This window comes from Molothrus aeneus, chromosome 1, assembly GCF_037042795.1.
Source record: "Molothrus aeneus isolate 106 chromosome 1, BPBGC_Maene_1.0, whole genome shotgun sequence".
Classification (NCBI taxonomy): domain Eukaryota; kingdom Metazoa; phylum Chordata; class Aves; order Passeriformes; family Icteridae; genus Molothrus; species Molothrus aeneus.
The window spans coordinates 21,069,025-21,088,052 of NC_089646.1; the positions used below are offsets into that span (position 1 = coordinate 21,069,025).

At 38.2% G+C, this 19,028-nt stretch overlaps 1 protein-coding gene across 1 annotated transcript in view; it reads left to right on the forward strand.

Moving 5' to 3' along the window:
- CUBN (cubilin) overlaps positions 1 to 19,028 on the forward strand; it is a 144,306-nt gene that overhangs the window by 99,961 nt on the left and 25,317 nt on the right. Inside the window, exons 49-56 of the mRNA XM_066562336.1 lie at positions 1,929 to 2,100; positions 3,025 to 3,231; positions 6,278 to 6,427; positions 7,275 to 7,396; positions 9,071 to 9,296; positions 11,266 to 11,453; positions 13,674 to 13,830; positions 15,061 to 15,210. Of these exons, the coding sequence (XP_066418433.1) occupies positions 1,929 to 2,100; positions 3,025 to 3,231; positions 6,278 to 6,427; positions 7,275 to 7,396; positions 9,071 to 9,296; positions 11,266 to 11,453; positions 13,674 to 13,830; positions 15,061 to 15,210 (1,372 nt within the window). The remainder of the gene's footprint in view (positions 1 to 1,928; positions 2,101 to 3,024; positions 3,232 to 6,277; positions 6,428 to 7,274; positions 7,397 to 9,070; positions 9,297 to 11,265; positions 11,454 to 13,673; positions 13,831 to 15,060; positions 15,211 to 19,028) is intronic.

The following is a 19,028-nucleotide window of genomic DNA, read 5'->3' on the forward strand; positions in this document are numbered from 1 at the left end:
TTTCCATGTCACTTGTGGCACTGCTCAGAGAACATCTGCTATGGTGACCTCTGCTTTTCATGTCTAGTGCTCTCACTACTGAACATGGACCAGAGCTGCTTTTAGGTTCATCTTTTAAGGATGCTTTGTCCCGTTCCAAAAAGAGCGCAGCCACACTTTTGGGACAGCTGTCCCCCCCAAATTTCACCTCCTGGGGCCGAGGGGTACCAACACTGAACCCTCTCGGTTCTGAGCCATTGCCTCCCCCTGGATGCAGTCTCTGTGTCACAAGAAAAATGGTTCTGTCCATGGCTATAACAAGAAGAGTCCAGCTAAGCTACTCTATCATCTCTTCTCACCTAAGATTCTTCTCTCCCGACATCTTTCACTTGCTCAGACTTTCATCACAGTTGCCCATTTCCTTCTTTGTCTTCTACTCTATCTCTCTTCTAGGAAAGGTTAATGTTCTGTAAAGTTTTCATTGTCCAAAAAAGGGTTAAAAACTCGGGCTCTGCCTGCCTGGAGACTCCCACAAGCGGCCCCTCTCTCTGTGTGTCCTGGGGGGGCTGCCCAATGCCTCCTGGTGCTTCTCTCTCTTCCACCCTTCCACCCTCGGGGCCAGGCCTACCTCTCCCGGCCGCTTGGCTTTTCCCCTCCCTCGCCCAGCCAGCAGCTGCGCCGGGGGGAGGTCTGACCTGCTTCCCTCGCGGAAACCCAAGAGAACTTCCCCGGGTGTGCTCTGCTTTTTAACCCCTGTGTTCTCAGAGGCGTATCCATTGTCCGCAGTGGCCACACCAGGTGCTAATATTAAAATCTGAACACCTATTGGTGACCACAGCATATCCCAGAAAACCTACTTCCTGTCATACCACGACAGGTGCTCTGAACTAAAGATAGAGAAACTCCAGGAAACTTTACTTGTATTCTCAATCTTGAAAAAAAGGTAGATATTGGTTACATTACGATGTTTATTTTTGATTTCTGGTTATTTAGTGAAAAAAAATTCAAGCCTGGCACGCAGACCTGGCCCTGGTCAGATGTACAAATGCCTCAAAAATTTGATTCCTTTATGAATTTGCAGTAATGTGAGGTAGAGTTTAGCTTCCTACTTCCTCAGATAAGCAGTGCAAATACAGGAATTAACTGTAGGATGATCAGAAGCCTATCCAAGTACAAGCATGGGGGGCTGAAGTAGCTATTCATCCCTTGAGGTTTGTAGATGATGTTTCCCTTGTTCTTCTTCACAGATGCTTTACACAAACCTTTGGCAGCAGGCTTTTTATCAGATAATGATCTCTTAAAGGAAAATTTTTCCTGCTGGCTTTTATGCCTTCAATACTCTAATTTATTCCAAGTCTCAGTGGGAAACATCATTTTTGCCTTGCTTGCACTGCAGAGTCGAAAGAAGGAAATTAATTCCTAGGCTAAAGGGTGCATGAAGGAAATGGAGCAAAATATCCCTGGATCATCAAAAAGTGAAATGTTTGAAATAATCAGAAATGCACACCAGCACTCAGTATGTTGGAGAAGATTTTGATAAAGATCATGTTGGCTTTAAAAGATAATGATTTGAAATGAAATTTATATGATTAGTAGCTGGCATTATTAAGTGATTGAATATATAAATATTGAGCTAAACCACAGTATTCTTCTCAATAAAAAAATTCAATTTCTGTTTGAAAAAGGAGAGAGAGAGAGAGAGAGAGAGAAAGGGAGAGAATATGTTTGTATCTCACCAAAATAAGCAAGTTATTTTGATGTTTACTTCAGTGCCTCATCCACTCAAGGCAATGAAAGTTTCTTCCAAGGTTTGGGTAAATTTGACAGCTAACCCCTTGTGAGAGACATCAGTGAATTTTGTATTAAAGGGTGTAAACACTCTTAAATGGTACAGGAGATGCTCATAAGACTGTATATTTGTGTCATAAGAGTTTATTTTGACTCTACAGGTTTACAATGGCCTTCGGCAAAACTCTCCCCAGCTGGCCAAGCTGTGTGGGGAAGTAAACCCAGGCACTGAGGTGAAATCCACTGGAAACACAATGAAAGTCATTTTGGTGACAGATATGTCCCGTGCAGCCAGAGGCTTCAGTGTCTCATACACCTCTAGTGAAGATGCAGGTAGTGTATGTTTTTTACTTAAGTGATGATCTCTGGTAAGTCATTTCATAGCTAGAGTAGTAGAAAACAAAATTACCTAAACAGATAACAAATCTCTGATACCTTTTTTCTCTTTCATCTCTGGATGGGAATGGATATTTATCTTTAATTTGCTGAAAGAACTTGAAAAAAAATGGAGAATCTCTGTGAGCAATGGACTCCATGTGGCTTCGTATGGATGACAGTCCCTGCTGCCCCTACTGATTTATTTTTTTGTACAGAGTCTTGAATAAAAGATGGTCTGAAGTGGCCTTATTCCATGAAAAGTTTCAAAAAGCATAGTGCTATAGACAAATTGAATAATTCAAGTGCTTCCTTATTACTCAGGGGGGTAATTAATTTATTGTAGCTTGTGAAAGAGTGCAGCTAACCTACTTTTGCAAGCTCAGCCTCCAGAGAGGAGGCAGCTGGCACAGCCTTACTACTACAGCCTTGAGCCTTTTGAACTTATTTTCCAGCTCCCACCCTAGGCATCCTATTATGGCATTGAGGGCATCTTCCATGAATTTTATTCTCTTGAGCCTAGAATTGGGTAATGAGTAGGGCTGAACAATACCGAACTGAAGCTGTAGTGAGATTTTATCAAAATATCAAATAATGCCTGTTATATTGATAGTGCTGCTGAAACATTTTATTTGATCCTGTAAATAATTGTTCTTTGCTTTACATGTGTGTTTTTAAAGATTTGCCAATAAATTCCAGGGAAACAGGGAAGAAATCTCTTGTACAGAGCAGTAAGTTATACAAAAGTTAGAAGATGGAAAAGGTTTTGATCTAATCAGCACGCGCTTTCTGATGTGAGCTTATCTGAATGAAAAGGGGCAAGATTTCTCCTCATACAAGAATTAGTACCACTTTTAAATAAACCATATTTTGTTTCTGCAGTTTGTGGTGGAATCCTGATGGCACATACAGGTGGGGATTTCTCTTCTCCTGGTTATGATGGCATCGGAAATTACACAAGTAACCTGAGCTGTGAATGGATCATTGAAAATCCCTCTCACTACAATTCATCCATTTATATATCTTTTGAGGATTTCCACCTGGAACATCACCAGAACTGCCAGTATGACTACCTAGAGCTACGAATAGGTTTGTATGTTCAGCAGGGGAATGGATGAAGCCTATCAAGATTCTGGTTGTACAACTCTGTTTGTGCCAAATCTCATTCATATATATTTGCAGGGAGTGGCTGTTGTAGAATCTGTACATTTGAGAGTGTTCAAATCCTGCCTTCCATGTAGCATCCATGATAAGAAGTGGGATTTCACTACCAGAGGAATGGATGCATGGATTTGGTCACATGTTCTTTCAGGGGGAGAGAATGGAAAACTGGACAGACATCTTGGGAACATAACTAGTTTTGCTGTTTGCAATACTCACCTGACTCTCTCTTTACATGGGACAATATGAATTCCACTTCATTTGCTTGAGAGATGGCATTTGCAGTTATCAAAATAATTTATTTGGTCCACTCCCATTCTCTCTCGTCTTGAAGTATCTCCAGGGACAGCAGGAATGGAGTAAAGAATGTTTGAATTATTCATAGCCTCTGGAATGCATCCCATCCATCCTTTTTTATGTTCTATAAGATGACTCTTCAAAAATAAATACTTATTTCCTGTGAGGATACATTGCAAAACACAGACTAAAGCATTTTAAATGAAAAAAAAAAATCACAGGATTAACGCACCAGTGATATCCCTGCATATTTGAGCATCTTTATCCACAAGAGCAAGCAACTGGAAATGTCACATGAAAGTCTCTCAGCTAATGCCAAATGTAGAATGAAAGCTGCAGCTGTCTTCGTGGAAAAGCTGTACCTGTGAGTCCCAGAAACAGCAGGTTTTAATTGACCAGGAAATGTTTTCTGAAACATATGAAAAGACTGAGAGCAGGAATCTGTCCCATCCTTATCTGCACTCATTTGGGCAAGAGCTTTTGGTTGTATAGCATTGGTTTGCCCGGTGTAGAGCCAGACCCTGCAGAGCTGTGTAGCCTAACAGTTCTCTTCCATGTATGCACTGGAACTGGAAAATAATAGAAAAAAAACTCAGAGAAGAAACAGTAAAATATATTTGCTTTGTTACTCACCCATTCCTGCTGCTCTCACTTTATCATGAGCCTCAGGCCTCCAGGCAATACAATCAAGGAAAATTGAAAGAAAGAAATTGTAGTCTTGTTTTGTTCTACACAATTTTGTCATCTAAGTACCAGTGTCCATTTCAGCACTACTAATGGACCTCCAATTTCACAGCTAGCCTGGTGTCAAAAGCAGAGTGCCCTCATTCACCTGTGTATGCTGACAAGTAGCATTTAATGAGCACTGAGATGCAGTAGTGCAGAATGACACTAAAATCAGCAGACAGGTGATGTTTAAGACTCTTGACAAAGCAGATGCATAGTTAGGGAAAGTTTGCTTTAACTGACCCAAGAGACCCCAAATAGAACTGAGATGTGCAAAATTCTTTTGTGATGCCCGTACAACACACTTCATGGCACTCAAATAAAAAAAAAATTAAAAGCAGAATTGACTGTAATTCAATGACTAATATTTAAGCTAAATAGATAAAATAAGTATTTCAAATTTTTTAGGGTAAGGTATTAGGTTGTTAGATGATCATGCACGTGCATGTAGGTTGTACATGGTAATACAGCTGAGCTACATATTGCTACAGTGAAATATATTCCTAACTTTTGGCTTTTGTGGAAGACTCTTCATTTTGTCTTTCAGACCATTCCCTTCAGTTTGAATGAAATGTTACAGCAAAATATTTCTGTTTTCTTTTTCTGTTTATCAACAATCTAGATCTCTGGCCAGCTGGCCATTCATGAAAGCAATGATTGGTATCACTTTTCACACTGTAGAGACTGAGTAACCTGAGTGACATCTGTCACATAGTTAATCACATCATAAAATGTGCAAAAATGAAAACGCGTTTCATATATTAATGCTAAAAGTAGTTTTTACTACTTTTTCCTGAACACAATTTATCATTAATGTTTTCTGCTTGTACAGCTCAATATAATTTTTAGTGCATGTTATCAAGACAGTTTGTACCATTTCTCTGTGTAATTTGCATGATAGATTTTTATTATATGTCCCTTTTCCTCCTTGTGCTTCAAGGCATTTCAAATGGTGGCTGTGTCACTTGCATATGATGGAAATGTGAAGTTACTCAACCAACCCATGATTAGCAATAACTCTGAAAAGGCTTTGAAGAGCACCCAAAATTTTCCCCTCTTGCTCTACTGCCTTCTTCACAAGAATGGCCAGCCACTTAGTACAGAGCTAGGAGTTGGTTTTGAATGGATACTTTTAAGACCATCAAGCTGCTATTATTATTAGAGAAATGAACTTAGGAATGGCATTGCCTGGATGTCATGAGGAACGCTATTACCCTCACTTTCTTTCTCCTGGGAATTTATCAGTAATAAACAGAAACTGCTTTTAGCAATGTGATAGATAGGAGCTCACCAACTTGAGCAAAGATTCAAAAGACTCAGTGTCACTCAAGCACAGTGGCCTGTGTTTTGCTTTCCTTTTAGGCTTCAAGGATTTCAGCAAATGCTGCCTTTTTTTTTTTTCAAACAGGTTGAGTTCCCTGGGAAAATGATGCCCACTTTTAATACAGTGATGACAGTTTATTCATGAATGGTGCACATCCTAATACAGTAGAAAACTCAAAGTCCCTGTTTACTGTAATGAGGAGGTCACAAAAACAAAGGTTCAATAGGTGTCAATGTGATATGGTCCTTAAGCCATCTCTTTCCACTGTTCTGCCCCAAAAGGTCTGTCATTTTGAGGCAGAACAGTGAGGATTTTGTGTGTATGATATGACATATGAAAATGTGCAGGAAGGGTAGAAAAGGAGCCCAGGGTATTAAAAGGGTCATTGCTATAACTTTGGAGAGAACTTTCTTGTTGCCAAGATTTAGATCCCAACAATGAATTGCAACACTCTGCTTATATCCATAAGAAATAATCAGTTACTAAGTGTGATATGTATTCTTCTCCATTTTCTTGTCAAAACAGAATGACTTGCATGTTTGCACTATTCCTTTATATTATTGTAGCTCTTTCAGGACTCAAAAAGTGATATGGTTTTTGTTTCTTTTTTTTTTTCCCTTGGCTTAGGGAATGCTGATGGAGAGCTAATAGCCAGACTTTGTGGTCAGGCTGCACCATCTGTGCCACTAGTTATAGCTGCCCCCCAGGTCTGGGTACAATTTGTCAGTGATGCAAACACAGAAGATAAAGGATTCTCAGCCCATTACACGTTTGAAGGTAAATGGCTCAATAGACTGCTGCCTTGGCTGACTGAGGCACTTCTGGGGAGTGTTGCCAGTCATTTGGTGATATGGGGAATAGTCATGATGGGATCAACTCTCAAAGAGGTCCTCAAAAGTTACACAGTGCTAGCCACTATTTATATCTTCTAAAGCAAGCATGTGCTAGCAGTTGAACTCTGATTTTCTGCCTCACAGTTGGCATTCCCCAAACCACATTTGAGATTTTGCAACACTCAGAGCAGCTGGTTGCTCTTGGGAATGGGGATGTAACAGGTAATAGCAGCCAAGTTTGACTTACTTCAGATAGGTCTCTGGAGTGCTAGCAGAGCTGAAATGCATTCTGCTGCTTGAACCTTTGCACTCGTTTTGAAATCTACTTGAAGCCATATCAGTGCAAATTACACCACTCTGCCATTTGTGTGCCAGAACAGCTACTCTTCCTGTCACAGCTGATTTTAGCCTTGAGGCTTATCTAGACACATCAGAAACTTTTTTACTTCATTGTGTTGGTCCAAGGATGGCACTGCTTTGCTTGAGATAAACAAATGGACGATAAAGTGGAAGAGGCAGATGTGTCAGCTGGCAAAGGTTTTGCAGAGTTATATTAAGCATCAGAATAAATGCAAAGCTTCAAGGTCGTTGCATCCTTTTACTCAGCATTCAATGACTAAGATTTTAAAACTTGGAATTCCCCAGATAAATTGTTCACCTTTAACTCTATCTACACATCTTAAATATATTTTATTACTATTACAATCTGAATAATCTTCCACTAATTTGATTATAGTCTTGTGTTCTGAAAATGCATTGAAACATTAAACATTACATTTTTTTTCCTGCAGCCTGTGGTGGAGTACAGTCAGGGGAAGGGGGAGTTATCTCAAGCCCTAACTACCCACAGCCTTACAGCAGTCTGAATCGCTGCTCCTGGGTGTTGGAAGCCCCTGAAGGTGAAACCATCACTGTGAGTAACTTGTCACAATTGTATGCACAGCAGGCAGTGTGAGAAGTTCCTTCTGAGTTTTGTGGAACAGATTTGGGACAGTTTGGAAAATTGGGAATGTGGAATAATTAAATATCTTCCCATTGATTTTAACTAAAAGAGGGAATGAAGATAACGCAACAAAATATTTGAAGATTGTCCTTTCTGAAAAACAAAAGGATCCTTGTATTACTTGACTTCAAAACATAGCACTGACTTCTCCTTTAAACAGTGACTTGCTATGTTTACAAAACTGAAATAACTCATTGTATTAGATGTTCATGGATATTCTCACTATCATGGGAATAAACATGAGGCTGAAGGAAAGTTCGGGAAAGTTTTCTTCTCTGCAGGAAAGTTTCAAGCCACTACAAAGTTACTTTTGTGTCTTACTGGGTAGTCTGGAACATATATGATTTCTGGTACAAATTACATCAATGAAATGTCGCTCCAATTTCCCAATAGGTATTAAAAGTCTGCCTGAGGTGCTACTTTCTTGAGTCAAACTCCTGACAGACCAATTTAAGCACCTTTATGACCAAGGAGTGCAAAACTTAATTCACTGAACAGTCCTAATTCTTCCACTACTTGATATTCTGACCACTGCTTATGTACTTATTTCAGGGAATATAGGATTATTTTAGTAGATCACAAGATTTCTATTTTATCCACAAACTAGTTTAAAGCAGAACTAATTTTAATCAGATGAAAGCAGATTTCTGTTTTGAAAGGACTGAGTAGCAGCATGCTCAGTGAAGGCAGACTAATTTTTTCCAGTATAAGCTGCCAGTTTCAGTTGCTGGCAATGTTCTGAATTTAAACTATTACAGCTAAATTTGTATTTAGTCTTAGAGAGGTTCTTTTGGAAGTGAAGACAAAAGGTACAGGAAAAAATCCTGCATATTTGCTAAACTTTTCTACAAAGATCCTGCTCCTGAAACTTACTTTAAAAATCCCAAAAACTGATGGAAACAAGGCCAGGCAGTTACTAGTGTACATCAATATTTCAGCATGAACAAATGCTTGAGTCTACAGAACCAGCAGTCTAAATGTTTGAACTGGAAATCCCAGGTGTGAGCATATCTCTCCAAGGACAAATGGCATTGGTGTGGGAGGGAGACAGGGTCAGGAGCTGCCCAGTCTGTTTATGTGATGCATCCAGGCCCACAGGAATGAACCACAGAACTATTTCTCTTTTGGTGGAAACAAACATTATTTTTAGCAACTGTTAGTGTATTGATTCAAAATAATAGGAAGAAAAGAAAAATCCAAGGCCTTTTGCTTGCGTAGCTTGTTATATTTCATGAGCAGAAACTTTGCATGCAGGAAAGTGTTCAGCACCTGTACATATTCAGCACTGTTTCGAAGCACATACTTTGTTTCAAAATATGGTTAAGACACAATGATGCCAGTTTTGAACCTATGAATTCCTCTTCCACTTCTGTCTTCAAGCTAAGTAGCTGCTGTTACTTATAGTGGCAAGATTCCAATCAATAGTTCCAATCAATAGACCCTGACATGAAGTGAGGGTCAGATTTCTAAGTGTACCCAGAAATCATTGTGCCACGATTGCTACAGGATCTGTCTGGAATTGCTTTATACCCTCCCCGAGAGTGACTGGTTTTAGCTCCTCAATGTCACCTTTGTGTGTTGCAGCTTACTTTTACAGCCTTCCACATTGAAAACCATCCAGTTTGTAAGTGGGATTCTGTTACTATCCTGAACGGTGGCTCTCCAGGGTCTCCTGTCATAGGGAGGTATTGTGGAAACACCTCACCTGGGACTATTCGCTCTGGTTCCAACAAGCTTGTCGTCATCTTTAATTCTGATCACTCCCTTCAAGGAGGTGGCTTTTATGCAACATGGACAGCAGAATCTTTAGGTAAGTTTGCGTTAAAGAACAAAAGAAAGGCATGCCATCATCTTCAGGATCCTTGAAAGAAGCCAGTACTAAAAAAATTAAGTATTTATCCAGTGCTTTCTGATCTTACACAATGAATTCAAATTTGGATTGATTTTGTACTTTTTAAACCTCCTACTGGCAGTTTCTTGATGGCCGTAAATTGAAACCATTACCATTACCCTCCCAGCAGTGGTATCTATTGTCAAGGACTATGAGACATTTCACTTCATGAATAACAATTGTTCCACAGTTTGATTTGGTTTAAACACTTAAAACTAGGAAGAAGTGAATTCCAGAACAGAGAGGCAGACAGAACATCTCAAAGAGCAGATGTGACAGCAGCCTAGAACTCTTGCACTGTGATGGAGATGTTGGTACACTGCTGAAGGTGATATACACAAGGGTTGAATGGTACATTTCTCAAAGCTACCTTCCTTCTCTTGAAATTATCATCACTCTGTAGCTCACCATTTGTGCAGTGTACTTCAGGAAGTCATTAAAGGACTAAAGGTAGATGTGGCAGATGGTGGCAGGGCAGAAATTACAGCAGAAATTACAGCTGACAGAAATGCCAGCTCAGTACAGAGCTGGTACATGCTTCCTAGTGTTACCTCCAGCTGCAAACCTTCTGGCTGATCCCGATCATCTTTCTGTCCACTAATGATGCAGCTGTATTCACACAGTTAGTTGATGGAGTGCCTTCTTAAACATATCAATAGTCTATGCTTGCATAAATATACACTGTCATTTTAGCAAGTTTTTGACACTGTTCCCCAAGATTTCATGTGCAATGAAGCCCTCTCTTCAATGGTGTAGTAGACATTAGCCTACATGTGCCATGTGCATAGGCATATTCTCTCTGAGAGTTTTCATTTATATCTATATATCTATATATCTATATATCTATATATCTATATATCTATATATCTATATATCTATATATCTAGATCTCTAGTTTACTTTCTTCAACTTTCTTCTCATTTGTTCACTGAGAATCTCCAGGTCTGCATTCTGTATTGTGACCAAAACTTGGCTTCACATCCTTCTAAACACAATTGCCATTTCTAACAGAGAAGAATGAAAAATAACATCTTCCTATTGAAGCTATTATATATTTTTTAAACTAAGAGGAAAAAACTAGGATGTTACAAAACCTTTTTTTTTTGCCCTTTATTCATCCTTTTACTACACTGTATCTGAAATAATAGTACTGTACACATAATCCTAATAAATTATTCTTGGCATGGTATTTGCAAATATGTTTTAAATTAACTAAACTTATTCTGTGTAAAATCATGAGCTGCCACAGAGCCATGACCAGCGATTGGCCTTTATAAATGAATCTGTTAGCAATTTTTGAAGGCATGTTTTTCAGCCCATCCCATAATTCCACTGAAATCCACAGGGCTGCCTAGGCGGGGGAGGTCACCATTTTGCCCTGGGTAAACGGATGTAGCTTGAACAGATTCACATGTGGAACTGCAATATTTGCATGTTGCAGAGTGAGAAGAAAAAAGGACATGTCAATAGACTGTTTTTTGTCCCGAGAGTGCTTTTCTGAATGGCTCTCTGTCACAATGTGCATGCTGTGGGGTGTGGGGAACCTGCAGTCTCAGATGTACTCCAGACCCCTGCACTCTTCCAAAGCAATATTCACTTCAAATTGCCAGGAGTTTATAGATGGACCTTGTGAAAGGCTATGAAGTGGCGAGAATGAGCTTGTGGAGAAAATAAAGTGAAGTACAAAGAGACACCTCTCGAGTGTAACTACCTCCCTGCTGCAGGGGTGGGAGAAAGAAAATCAGGAGGGGTAAATGAAGTTGCAGTGAGTATCAGGGCTTTCCTCTCTCAGTTTTGCAGCCACAGAAGCAAACAACCATTCAAAGCTGAACACAACACCACTCAAAAATATTTAAATATTTCTCCCATCTGTTGCTATTCTTTCCAGGCTGTGGTGGAATCATTCACTCAGATAATGGTACAATCAAGTCGCCTCACTGGCCTCAAAACTTTCCCATGAACAGCAGATGCACATGGACCATCATTACACATGAAAGCAATCACTTGGAGGTGAACTTCCACAGCAACTTCCAGATTCCAGATAGCAATGGAAGCTGCCAGACCAGTTATGTGAAGGTAAAATGATTATTTCAGATCCCTGTTTTGCATTTGTTATGGTTTGAACTGTCAAGGCTCAAAATTTGGGAAATGTAAACTGAAGTCCTTGTATCATACAGTCCATTTTCTGCATGCTTTGTGAACTGGTCTGTATAAAGTTTTAATTTTCATTGGTTCTCGAGGTTCCACCTCCAGCAGGGAGGTGGAACCATCAGCCTACATGCATCCCCGAAAATGAAAAACATCAAAAAGGCATATATTATTTCAGAACCAGAAAATAATGAGAAAATAAAGCATGAAGATAAGTTATTTTCAATTACTCCAGTGAAGTAAAAAAAACCTATGAATTTTACACTATAATTCTACCAAACTCTTTTATAAGTACTTAGACTGTCCAGGCTGCACTTGTTTTTTTAATTTCCAGAAACAAAGATAGAAATCTGATCTTTCATATGTTGTCAAGACCCATTGTTTTCAAAGCAATAGAGTGGACATGTCTCGCATTTTTCAGTGTCATTTTTTTCTCAGGCATTTGGCATATGTTCAGTGGTTTTGTACTCATTTTCTCCCCAGCAATACAACTCCCACATGGAATAAAGGGCAAACATAATTTTACAACATGTAGGAAGGCTTGAGCAGCTGTACATCTGATCTATACCAACCAACTTACAGTTGCACTCATTTTTTAAGGCTCTTAAAAAACCCTCACAGGGATTAGATTTGTCTTTTCATAACCTGCTCCAGGAATTAATTGATTCAATGTTACAATACATTTCACTAATATGAAAGTCTTAGTGCTACTCAGTGAAAGTGTTTAATTTTAAATTCCTAAACTGCCTTGAATGACATAAGCAGAACTATGTCAATTGGAGATTTTCTCCATAGAGGAAGATCTGAAATTTTTGATGCCCACTTCCTTTTCCGAATGTGTAATTTGAAATGTCCGAAGGGTCTGAAAAGCTGTAGAGTGATGTAAGTTTCTTCCATTTATTCCAAACTGAGCAGCCAAAAGAGAGTGATCCAAAATCAATAGTGACTTTGCAAAACCTTGGCCAGGCTATAGACTGTATAAATTAATCCTTTGAGCATTCATTGCCTCAAACACCTGGTCACATGAATGAGGTGATTCATATGCTTACACTTACAGACTCACCCCTGGCTAACCCTTTCCTTTCTAGGATGGTTGCTTGGAGAAATCATAGTTTCATGTGGTTGTACTAGTTCCACTCAATTTCCTTCAAACACATTCTTTTAAAAATCAGATATTATATATTTTGGGGTGTAAACTACAGTAAAAAACTGTTCAAACTGTTCAAACACAGCAACAAAAATAATTTTATTATTAGAGTAAATAATTCATTATTTAAACAGACATTTTAAGTCCTGTGAATAAACACCCTGATTCAGGAAAATATTTAAATGTTAAGAAACATCAAACATTTGTACCTATGTTTCATTTTACATGTGTCTTGAAATTCAGCACTTAAACTGTGAACCTCCAGCACATATTTAAGTAAATACCTGAAGAGGATTTCCCTTAAATACCTACCCAAACTTGCATGTTCTTTTTAGGATGCATGGTTTGATTGAGCTTCAATTGGCTATTGGTGCAATTAAAGTAATACCTTAAAACATCATGCGTTTTTTTCTTTATTAGACAGAGTTATTATAGTAACTCTTTACTTGATTTGATACTTGTCATTGAAAAAGTGAATGCAAAATAAATTTAAAAAAAAATATTAGCAACACTAGGAATTATCTGATGCCTATGTATTAACCTATCATGAGAGCTTTGATTTTTATTTACTGAATAACATAAGGATTACCTGTAATAATTACTTGTATACACAGATATGCATATTCATAGGTTGTATGGAGTTAAGTAAGCAGAGCTAAAATGGAAGTAGTTAATGATATGCATAAAATATTTTTTCTCTTTTCCCTGGATCTGATCTATGTTTGCTCTGTTACCAGCAAGGGTTCAAGCAAATGGCCTCCAGATGCCCTTCAGAGGTCCCTGGCAACCTAAATTATTCACTGTGACTCACTCCTTGGAGGAACCTTTTTGTCTCCACTGACTGTAGTAATTAGCTCCAATTTAGAACTCTTAGATTCACTGTGAGATGAATCTTACCCTTAGTCTATGGAAAGAAAAACTGCATATGTAATTCCTGTTGGGTTCCCACAAACTGCTTAGACTTTGAAAGCACTAAACCATTTCCAATCTGTCCTTGCCAGGTGTGGAGAGGAAATAATGAAGAAGCAGCAGCTTTGTTAGCCACAGGATGTGGAAGTTCAGCTCCTGGTCCTGTTGTTGCTCCAAACAATGTGATAACTACAGTATTTCAGTCTCAGGATGCTCCTGCTCCAGGTTTCTCTGCATCTTTCACAAGCAGTAAGTAATATTAAAACCAGATGGCTGCTTAATTAGTCCATTTGGGATTAGTTTGACCTGTGTGTAGCAATTCAGACCCCAGTCCAACAAGGCATTGAGGCACCTGCCCAGATAAGTAAATCAAGAGTTTCCATACTGAGTGCAATGAACTCAAGTGTTGGACTTGCCCAAGATGCAGCTCTAATTTTGTAGTTATTCTCAGCCACCTTTGCCTTTTCAATGTGCTGAAAAGAATGAATAGGGTTTAAATTTTAAAAATTCATAGTTAAACTGCATGGAAATTAATGCTTTAATTTTCTTAAAAAGACTTTTTTTTTTTAACCATGGCATGTGCTTTGTGATGGTCAAACCCACCAGAAGCAGAAAAGGTACTGCTCAGCTGCTGTTGGTTGCTTGGCTTTTTTGTAGGATGCTGCCAAAGGAAACCACTTGCCCTTCAGATGAAAACAGCAAGAAACTAAGTGCTTTGAGGGAAACACCATTGAAGCTTTCAGACGTGTGAATTGAAACCACTTTTGCTTTTATAATGTTTGCACTAACATTGTCAGTAATATCTAACAATCTCTTAGTGGAGACAGTCACAGGCTTCATATGCCTGTTCCTAATCTTCTCCCAGCATTTCACTGTGCACTGCATTCTTTTAAGCTTTTGTCTTAAAATGAGAAACAAAAGCCATGCAAGTCATTAGGATCCAAAGGAGCTCCATGAAAACAAACAGTTCTGTGTGCCTGAAAACTTGTGGGTGATAAACCTTTCCTGCCTCTGCATACAGCAAAGCAATGCAGAGGTGGCCTTACATCCTTGCATTCCCCTGGAAGTCAGGCATGAAACAAGAATGGCACCACTTACACTAATGCGGGCATTTTCAAATAAGGCTCCTGTGCCCCAGTAACACCCCCTCCAATTCAGACACATTTGAATGTACTAAGGGATTTTGAAATGTGCAGGCTCCACACCCACAGGAACAGCAGTGCTGTGTCCTCCTGGTCAGGGCCGTGGGCCTATGGGCTGGTCTGGTGTGACTCTCTAGGTAGGACAGCCCTCTGCTTCCCAAAACCACTGCTCTGGCTACGTGTAAGACCTGCTTTTGCCATCATGGTATGTGATACTCTCCCTGTTTTTTTCACCAGGAGAGATGAGGTCCTTGTGTACATTACTGGGGTTTTTACTGCAAACCCAGAGTAGTATTATTACCAGGATTATAACTGTGCTTTATTTATTTGTTTGCAGGATGTGGAGTAAATTTCACCAGCCCTGAAGGTCGTATTGTCTCTCCAAACTACCCTAGTCAGTATGATAACAACCTGAACTGCAACTATATTATTGATCAGGGACCAGAGTCACTGGTGATCCTAGAATTTGAGACTTTTGACTTGGAAGGTAACTGGTTCTTCATAATTTCAGTATGCATTATGAAGTGTAATTTCTTTCTTGAAAACATACAAGTCTTCTATCACTGAAAATCACTGATGGTGTAAGTTGGTGGCCCATTCTGAAAATCTTTTACAGATGAACATTTATAGTTTTCAGGGTTAGGTTTTGAGTCACTGAAGTCTTCCAGAAGAATGAAGAGAGATTTCACCTGTTGAATATCTTGCAGCAATGATTTTGGGAATTTATCAGATTCTTGGAATATAAAAGTGATCATGGCTAATCTGGGTCTTTGTTCCTGCCTTTTTGTTTGTTTGTTTCTTTGTTTGCCATTGAGTCTTACAATCTTTTTGATCTTGGCCCGCTGTTTTGCTTTTCAGTGCATCTGTCTCTTAACTTATAAATATACTCGAATGTTTTACAAGGATGTAAGAACACAGAAATATGAAATTAGGCGAAAGACTACAGCAATGGGAAATGCATAAAAGTGATTACCTTGTGTATACCAGTAACAAAGTTCCCTCTTGTGATTATTAAATTTGGCAGCATTTAGCCAAGAAATAACAAGTATAGTATCCTGATCACATTGGTGTGAATGGTATAGCTTTCTCAACCTTGATAAAATCATATTTTTATGTGTGGATATGCCATGATAACACTCAGGAATCCAAACTACTTGAGTGGCATCATATATTTTGAGGCCATCTTAATCTGGTTCCCTTGAAGTGACCAGTCAAAGAGATGTGGAGTAATTTGATACTAAGTTGGGTTATGTGATTTGTATTTTTCTTCAGACCCAACAATAAAAACAGAACAGTATTATTTTCTTTTCTTTTTAAGTTTCCAGACTGTTTTGAATTCAAAAGTATTTTGGTTCAGATTTAATTTAGGTCTGAGATAAAAGTTTGTTTTGACTACAATTTTATCTGAAATTTTTTTTTCATCACCTAATAAAAACCACAACTTTAAGAATTTTTAAAAATAAAACATAAACTACTTTCTTCACATAGAAGAAACTTCTATTCAGCAAACATGCTAAACATTAGGCTGAATCAGATGGTGCCAATTTTGACAATTCTTTGAGTGCATTTACTAATCTGCATTCTGTCTGTGCATTCAGTTAATTTATAAATGGATCCAAGCTTTTATTATCAAGAGGGTTAAAGCAGAGAGGCAAGTGACACAGGCATAATAATAAACATAGATCTAAATAAATATTAAAAATATTCTGTTTCTTGCAGGGCAATTTGTTCCTTTATTTTTATAGGCTTCCTTAGGCAACACTGACTAAAAGTCCTTAGTCACATGAAAGAGCTGTGGATATGAGCTAATGGACATCTGGTTAGCAAAGAGGAAGTATGACACTCTCCAGCAGCTGGTTACTAATATTTTTCACTAAATCCTAAAATACAGCCCTGCAGTAAAGAAAAATCACCTGGGTTTAAATTGTAAAGAAGATTGAATCCACCATCTTGAAAACTATCGTTGCAGAAATGAAAAATTATTCAGCAGTCACACTTTCATATGCAAGGAAGCATTGCATCTACTTAGATTGCTGCTGAGAGTGGCCTTTAAAATTGTAACCATGATATTACAGATGTTCTAGACTGGGTTTTAAAGTTTAGCTGCATGTCTAATTAACATAATATATTAACTATTTGACCTCTCAAAAGAAATCTAATTTTTCCCTCATTTTTAGGTAAAGAAATGAAATATTTAAGATAATGCATGTAAAGGATGCCTATCTCATTGACATGAACAGGTTGAGATATCTTCTCCAGAGAATTAGAAGGCAGAAGTTAATAGTGTATAGTGCAGTGACACAGTGCTACAAAATGGAATGACTTAGTGGGTTAGTCACAGATCTCTGCCTCTGAAAACATAACAGTAGTTATGATGAGAAGGTCTTCTGATTGTAAAGAATGACTGAGGCTGGAAACCCACAGCAGTGGTATGGCATCTGTACCTGGAACCAAATGAATCTGACATGCGTGTACTAAGTATTAAATATGTATTAAGCACTAAATATAGGAACAAGCAGAGCAAGAGAGAACTTGGGGAAACTGCATTTGTTTCAAAATTTAATCTAAACTGTCTTCTTCTTGGTAGGTAGAACAATTTTTATCTCACTTTGAGCCCCTGAAAATATACCTCTAATTTAGACATTCACCCAGATTTGTCTCGTAGTGGTGGAGAAAAACTCAGAACCAACTATATTGTGCAGGTGGAGTGAATTACTTTCTGGAAACCTCTCTCACTCTCTTTACCTATTGACTATTGCAGGAAGCCATAAACAATAGCTTACACAAGATACTTGAGGTCTGGGCAGGAAAACATAGGCAAGATGAACCCCATGAATGGAGTTTGGCTTAGCTTCTGTGATTTCCTCGCAGTGTTCAGGATGTTTATTCCTGTGCCAAATTGAAAATGGTCATAGAACCTCTCTTTTGATTTGTCAGTTTCAGGAAGTTGCATAAGCTGCCATGTGCTTCTTGTACTACCACTTGCATTGTTGTGTTTGGTTCTTTTATAAAGAACCAAACAAATAAGGGTGAGTTTGTTATCCCAGCCAGCTTCTGCAGTGATGTCTTCCATATGCCCTCCCTCCTTGGATCAAAAGTTTACAAAAATCACACATTAGAATTAATAAAAACCCCCTATTTGTCTTTCTTGTTGGACTAAGAAGTAATTGATTTGGACAATTTACCCAAGTAATTTCGGCTTTCTTGTTGGACTAAGAAGTAATTAATCACATTCAATATCTTGTCCATTAGGTTTATTCAGATGAATATCCTGACAAATTCTCTTTTAGGACAGCTACAGTAATGTATTATTAAGTGGCTGTAATACTCTTCAAGTGTGAGTATAACGCACAATAAAGTCTGACTCCCAAATAATGGGAAAATAGGGAAAAGGGAAAATGGATGTAGGCTTCCTGTAGTATCTGCTTTTAGAATTCTGTAATATTTATACTCTGTCTATACAAGATAACTGCTTTCTGTTTATACAACATTGATCTAAAATGTTTTAATAACTTGTTTATTTCTCCTTTTTAAAAAAAACATATCTGCAATTTTGCAATCTGGGATAGGGTCACAGCTTTGTTTTGGAGTCTGCTCTATCTGCTTTCTCAACTGTTACTAGGCAATTCAGAAAATAGATAAATTTAGCAATAGAGTATTTTGAAATAGAATATATATGAGAAAGAATTTTAATTCCTTGCTTTCAAAACAATATTTTGTGCTACAGAGCTGGTTGATATATTGCACAGTGATATGTTTCTAGGTAATACTTCTACTTTAGTAATTCCTAGTTGTATTGCCATATATATCAGAAGCTGCTATAGTGAAAAAAGCCTTATAATTTTAAGTTTTACAGCCTTTAAACAAAAAGACAGGTTCTGCCTCAATACTAAATGAAACAGAATCTGTGGCTAAAGACAGAGAGATAGAAAGAGGACATTGATAATAGTGATCAGAAAGTCAGGGGCCCAGATTTGATCCAGGTTTTTGTGCTGGCATCATATCAAACAAATGATTTTATGAACAATAATGAGACTGGACAGAAATTTCTGCAAAGTGGAAAGGAGACAACCCAAAGGCATATTTCAAAATGTAATGTAAGGACAACTGAAGCTCTTATCATGTGAACTTTGGGTCAATGTATCAATGCTGAATGGTGCCAAGAAATGATAAATAGAGCACAGATAGATAACAAAGGGCCTTGAAAGTAAATGCATGCAGCAGTTCAAAGAAACATAATGTCAGGCCAAATAAATGATCTCTCCAGAAGTATTTGGAAGAAATATTGTCAAGGCTAGAGCAATG